The sequence below is a fragment of the Rhagoletis pomonella genome, unplaced genomic scaffold (assembly GCF_013731165.1).
Source record: "Rhagoletis pomonella isolate Grant_MI unplaced genomic scaffold, Rhpom_1.0 Rhpom_scaffold_02338, whole genome shotgun sequence".
In the NCBI taxonomy this organism is placed as follows: Eukaryota; Metazoa; Arthropoda; class Insecta; order Diptera; family Tephritidae; genus Rhagoletis; species Rhagoletis pomonella.
Genome location: NW_023460892.1, coordinates 21,193 through 28,145, shown reverse-complemented (window position 1 = coordinate 28,145; position 6,953 = coordinate 21,193). Strand labels below are relative to the sequence as shown.

The following is a 6,953-nucleotide window of genomic DNA, read 5'->3' as shown; positions in this document are numbered from 1 at the left end:
GAAACTACTAAAACATAATTTACATTACTTATTTACATATATGTACAATAGCACTGGCTATAAAGCGTGAAACTAAACCTTCACTTCACTTCAGAATATATGCAGACGTTCAAAGTCGTGGATTAGTATCACGAATTGTACAATATCATGAGAATGGTTCGCGGCTAAACCGAAGTATGTCGGCAAGTAATCTATATGGCAAAAACGGACATTCTTCAATAGCGCAACTTCAAAAAAGTGAGTTGCCCTATAGAGCAACACAGCAGAATGTACTGATGACGCGAATTGCACCACCTAGTAAGTTTTAAAAACGCAACTAGATATTAAATACAAGTTTTTTAAATTACTATTTCCAAAATTTTTAGAGAAATCGGTTTTCTATGGGAATACACTTTCAAGTTTACTGCGTTCAAATTCTGTAATTAGCTTACAAAAGAGTGATGAGGAGCTATCTTGTGAAAATAGACCTATATTGCATCCACCGCCAACAGAAAGTGATCTCGCCCCAACTCGAAGTGTCCTGGACGTTCTAAAAGAGATCTCACGTAAACGCATTAACAGTGATGTAAGTTTTGAGCTGCATATAGGGTGTTTTCAACGAGTTTTTTAAGTCAATATTTTACAGGAATCAGATGGTATACATGACACTAACAAAAAATATTGTAACCGGGATTGCAACGATGCTCCATATGAACAGTCAGTTATCCCTACTGATTTACGCAACATAGGTTTGGTTGTGCCAACTATGACTGCTCCCGCGCAGAGCTATAAACGTCAAAGAGAGCACATGGTAACTCCACAACAGCACTCACTACAATATGCACAGAACAGCGTTGCAAGTGCGACAACAATTACTAGTCCAAATCCTGCAATGCAATCTCAGCGGTCACCAGAGCAAATTGCGAAAAAGCGCATCTGCAGTTACAACAATGACATTACCAGTTCACTTAGCTCAAGCCTCATACACGCAAACAAAAGGAAATTTTACGAGAAACAGCGTTCACCAATCAATAGTTCACCGCCATCTCGTGGAGAGGAGTACGAAACACAGAAAACAAAGATTCTACGTCAACAATCCGACTTGCGCTTCCAGCAATTAACAAAGAGTCTGAGTTGTAACACGCCAATAACGCCTATACCAACGACTCCATTATCTCAGAGCGATGCTATGCCTGCAATTACGAAGAGTTCAGAGCACAAAACTGAGGCATCTTCTATAACAACAGAAGCGGTAAAACGCACCGTCTCAGAACCGCCCCTGGCAACTAGACAAGTACAGTACAGTAAACCACAGAAGCCTAAAATAACGCTTTTCAATCGAGACTACAATGTATCATCGAGTTCGAATAATGTAAATGGTATTAATGAACAGAGTGTTGAAAACAGCACTGATTTAGATGACGGCGAATGCGCTGATATACAGTTCGTGAAACCGAAAAAGAGTACTGCTATTGTCAATAAAAAGAACCCATTGATTGAGCGAACCCAGAAGTCGAAACTGGCTATGATGCTAAGTGGCCTTCGCGGAGAAATTTATCAGGGTGAGGAAGGCTATGACCAAGTGGATAAAATATCCAATAAACCGCAAGGTAAAAATGCAAAACAAAGCTATAGTATTGCCAATGATGAGATCTCTAACGGCAAAGTGGCCACGACCGCAAGCACAAAGTCGTCTACAACCACTACTCCCGCATCCACTAATTTCGTTATGAAAACTCCAACGCCAGCTGCAACAAGTTCTGGCGCGCCTGGCTTGACCACTTCTGCAGACAAGACATCCGCAAACTCGACTCCAAAGGCAACGACCAGTGCCACTTCAGCTTCGTCCACACCGACAACAATCACGTCTCCCAGTCTTGGAGGCTTCAAATTAACAACTTCAGCTGTCACAGTCAGTAGCGCATCTACAACAAACGCTTCGCCAACTGCAACTGCTTCGCCTCCAAAAACGACTTCACCTTTAGTCGGCTTGAAACTAACACCTCAGAAGACGGCACTTAACTTTGGTGTTAATACAAGCACTGCAGCACCAAATTTCAACTTCGGCGCCACTTCCGCAACATCTACCAGCAGCATCAAATCTGTTGAGGGCACAATAGCAACAGGTGTCGGCGCTGTACCTCAGCTACAAGGATTTTCTTTCGGTTCAACAGCAAAATGCAACACATCCGCACCTGTTGCAACAACTGCAACTTTAACCACTGCTGCAGTAACCGCAGCTACTACAGTCACATCAGCGAGTAATATTGGCGGATTTAATTTCGGATCAACTCAAAAACCTGCAGTTTCAGCAGCTTCAACAGCAGTAAATGCGGCAGCGCCAACAACTACTGCCGCGCCTACCTTTGGTAGCTTTGCCATTACTGCGGCTTCTACATCCACTTCAGCAAGTACAGCAACAAATAAGCCCGTTTTCGCTTTTGGCGGTGCACCCACTAACACATCCACTGCTGTGGTGAAGCCCAGTTTCAACTTTGGCGGAAGCGTGACACCAGCAGCCACAACGGCAGCTCCCGTTTTTGCTGCGGTTGCTACCAGCACATTCACTTTTGGCACCAATACTAATTCATCAACTGCAGCCGCAGACGCATCTTCTACTGCCACGAGTCAAGCAACCACAACTGCTGCGCAACCGCCAATGGTGTTTGGCAGCGGACCAGCAAACAGTGCATTTACCATTCCGACAACGTCAACTGCCCAGCCCTTCGCTTTTGGCGGCGCCGCTTCAACAGCTCAAAGTGCCATGCCGACAGCACCGAAGTTCTCATTTGGTAGTGCTGTTCCAGTCGCAACAAGCACAGAAGCACCTGCAACAGCAGCAACAAATCTTTTCGCTTTTGGTGGTCAGAAATCCATTGCAGTAACCACCACCGCAACTGCCACAGCTGCCACTCCCTTCGCTTTTGGCGCGAGTACACAAATCAGTGCGACAACAGTGACTACAACAAGCTCGAGCAGCAATAAGCCTGTTTTCAGCTTCGGTGGCGCTGGAGAGAACGCTGCTAACCCACTTGGCGTCGCAGGGAAGAATAACTCTTCCAGCGGCAATTTATTCGCATTCGGTGGCACTTCTACGACAAGTGAGAACAAATTATTCGGCAACAATACTGCAGGTGCCATCAATCCCACTTCCACCCAAACGGGTGCATTCACGTTTGGTGCCCAAGCTGGCACTCCAGCCTTCGGTGCGGCCGGTGCGACTCCCACAGCATCTGCATTCGGAGTAACTAATGCGCCGTCTACAACACCCTTCGCATTTGGTGCCACCAACGTCAATAAGCCAGCGGTAGCGTCTTCTGCACCACCGACCACCAGGAGCAACTCTGGCGGATTCAGCTTTGGCACAGCTACCGCTGCTGCAGCCAACGCAGGCAACACGAAATCGACCAATATATTCGGATCTGCATCAACTGGCCTTACTAATCAAGCAGCGCCAACAGCCAACACAGGCATAGCGAAACCTGCATTTAACTTTGGTGGGGCACCCACAAATACCAACGATGCCGCAAAGTCTATATTTGGTGGAGCTGCAACAAACGCAGCCAGCAACACGAGCAGTACAAATACATTTGGTGCACTTGCAGCTGCCAACAGCAATCCAGGTAACAAAACATTCAGCTTCGGCAGCAGTGGGGCCACAAGCAACAACCCTTCATCAAATCCCTTCGCCGCTGCAGCAAGTAAACCGGCTTCTGGTGGCTTTTCTTTCAACGCCAGCACGACAGGCAGTAAACAGGCGGTCGCTGCTTCAACATTAGCTTCCAATTCCACCACACCGTTCGCATTTGGTGGTACATCGAACGGTGGCGCAGCTGCATCCTCAACGGCAGCTCCATTTAGTTTTGGTGGCGCTAATATGGCTGCAACAGCAAACAAAACGTTCACTTTTGGCAGCAGCAACACTGCCTCGGTTGCTCCGGCAGTAAATGCTAGTAGCATTTTCGGAGGTGGTGCACAGAGCGCACAGCAAACTTCTGTGGCCCCATTTAGTTTTTCAGCTGGTACCTCGAGTGGTGTCACCCCAGTGCCAGGCGCGGCACCCACAGTTGCTGCAAATATATTTGCACCGCCTGCAGCGCCTGCTGCAGTCAGCGGTGCTGCAGGAGATCGACCCATACGCCGGGCAACACGGCGCCTTCAAAAAACTTAACCGTTATAAGGACAATTTTGACTTTGACTTTGTAAATGACAATAGGATCTTTGTTATACGATCTTAAGTTTAAAAAAAAATAAATATTTTTTGTTTCACAAGATTTATTTAAATATTGGAACCCAAAATTATCTAAGTGGACAATGATTTGTTATTACTCGACTGCGGTTAATAAGTTAAAAAAGTAAGCCGTCTGCATACTTTTACAGGAAGTTAGTTTAAACAATATGAAAACAATTGTAAACCTCAAAGAAACTCAATAAATGCTAATACATAAATGGACAACTAAAAGCAGTGATTTCATTCGAAATTTCTATACGGGTGGAGTATGAGAATATCATAAGTGGTTACGCTCCACATAGCCGATAACTTAAACACATGAATTTGAAGGTTTTATCGTTCCCACGACAGTCGGGTCTACGTAACCGGAACGGAACCCAGACCTTGTCAATCCAGCTCACTCCCCAAAAACTCTTTGGGGACTTTTTTATGCTGTTATAACACGGTTTTTATGGGTTGAATATGTGGTGAGTGCTTCTCTGATAGTACAAGAACTTTTATATTTGTATATCAGTAGTGTTATAACAAATAAAATACATCGATAATACAATTAATAAATACTTATATAGATGGGTAAGGTAAACGTAGGCCTATAAATATGTACTTATAAATATTTAATATAATAATAAACACATTGTACAAGAAAAAAGCCAATAAGCCCACTTCAGCCATTGAGGCGGTGACAATGGCATAGTCTAATAATTATCGCTGGAAATGTATTTTAACATTGTTTTGGTATGTTTGAATTGTATGCCCTCAGTGGCGTTTAAAACCTCATTTATGAAACTTTCCGAATTATGTATAGTCGTACCGCCAAGTATTACTTTGTAACCTACATTATTAAGCTGGTGTACTGCCAGAGCTTCTTCGTATGTTGCGCCACCAATTATGAAAACCACCACCTCTTGCGGCGGACGTCGGAATGGCACAAGCTCAGAGTTAATCGCTGGATACATTGGATCTAGTTCACGACCTTTAAACACTTCCTCTAATGTTTCTTTGAGTAGCGGAGTGTGTTGTGTAAAAACATTTTCGACGCCTTTAAGTCCCTGCAAAATATATATGTATATTTTTTAATCAATTTCCTTCGTTCCTTAATTATTTGTCAAACCTTTATTAAATTACGCGTCAGCTTGACTGCATCGGAAATGCGTACTAAATTAAAAATCTCTCCTTGTCGCATGTGAGTGCCTGCATACTCAATTAAACTGGGCACAATGGCCGTGCGTCCACCACGCGTTTTGATAATTTGCAACAAGCTGCACGTATCGCAATTGGCATGCCGCTCATATCGCAGCGCATAGAGCGCAACTAATTTGATGGCATCGTCCACTGAAATGCGTTCATCGGCTATAATTTTGCGTATACGCTGTAGCTGTGCTGAATGTTCTGCTTTGCATGCAATTTCCTGTTCCAACTCGGATACCTCAAAGAGATTGCGCTTCGAAGTAAGCGATGATAACTCACCCATTATGCAAAGATGTTTTTGCACGGTGCCCGACATTTTTTTAAATTGGGGATACGTTTCAATGAAATTTTTCATATCAGCAATACTTTCAACTTTTTTCTGATCTTTAGCTTTTCGTTGGAATTCCTCCATTAAATTTTTGATTGTCGAGCCGATTTCACCAAAGTTGGCGTACATATTTTTTCCATAAAACTCGTCCTGATCACCAGACAAAACTAACTCCTTATAGTCCTTCGGTATGCCAGGTGTGTTGGAGAGGTCAACACGATTATTGTGTATGCATAAAAGTTCATGCACCATTGCCTGATACGTCCACTGATGCAACAAGGGCGTAACCGGATCGTCACGTCGATCGAGTATAAGCAGCAGCGGCGGAGCCGCGCCGTTCTCATGAGTACGCGAGAAGTCGAAAAGGCTTGACTCTTTGCAAATTTGTTCGTATATTTGTTTTGCTAAAGTTTGCGCCACTGCCGAGCCGGCACGATAGCGTATAACCGGATTGAGCTTCAGCGATAGTAACACAGCCAATACGCCCTGTACAGTGCGGCCGAGTGCCTCAGGCAACCAATTAAGACGATACATGCTGCAGTTTATATTGAGCGAAAACAAATTCGGATTGACGCAAAGATAGTCAGCGTATACTTCTTTCACCTCGCGTACTGACTCACTTTCATCGCATTCCGCTAGGTATTTGATATCGGTCCGCGGAATGATGTTACTGAAATCTTACAAACAAATTTTAAGTTTTTCCCTTGGAATCTATAAATTGTTTACTTACAAATAAAATATGAGCCATACTTTGGGCTACGGAGCTCATCAGCCAGAAGTTGCACATTTTGTTTAGTGGGCCTAATGAATACGATGCATTTAAGGTTCTTCATACGCTCATTGGAACGCCCCGAATCTAACCGCTCAAACAAGTACACTTCCCGTTGTAGCATATCCGATTGGCTGAATGCCATTGATATAATACTGGTCTGCAGGTAATATTCATCTTAATTAAGCATATGCAAGTTTTTATAAATCAAGAAATAAATACATGTACATACTGTATCTTTGTCTAGCAATATCGTCTTCATTCCTGGTCCCGATTCGTTACACATTTTCTCCACATACAACTTTATGGATGTAATTAAATTCATTTTGGTTAATTTTAAACTGGGATGCGTATTTTTCTAATGCAATTTTTCTGCCTTATCAAAAGGAAAAAAAACTGAACAAATCTTTTCAAGGAATATTGCCACGCTCTCAAAACTGGGTTTAAAAAATAAAAAA

General features: G+C 43.4%; 2 protein-coding genes across 2 annotated transcripts in view; one reads left to right on the top strand and one right to left on the bottom strand.

Moving 5' to 3' along the window:
* LOC118753300 (nuclear pore complex protein DDB_G0274915) overlaps nt 1-4,441 on the top strand; it is a gene marked incomplete at its 5' end in the record, with an annotated part of 5,496 nt that extends 1,055 nt beyond the window's left edge. The window contains 3 exon segments of the mRNA XM_036488173.1: nt 95-297; nt 366-565; nt 626-4,441. Coding sequence (XP_036344066.1) covers nt 95-297; nt 366-565; nt 626-4,150 — 3,928 coding nt within the window. The 3' untranslated portion in view covers nt 4,151-4,441.
* A 366-nt stretch (nt 4,442-4,807) lies between these two features.
* On the bottom strand, nt 4,808-6,953 carry LOC118753301 (vacuolar protein sorting-associated protein 45; the record flags this gene model as incomplete). Its single annotated transcript, XM_036488174.1, is given in 4 exon segments — nt 4,808-5,259; nt 5,322-6,403; nt 6,457-6,655; nt 6,728-6,953. Coding segments are annotated over 4 exon segments (1,728 nt in total). The 3' UTR covers nt 4,808-4,905.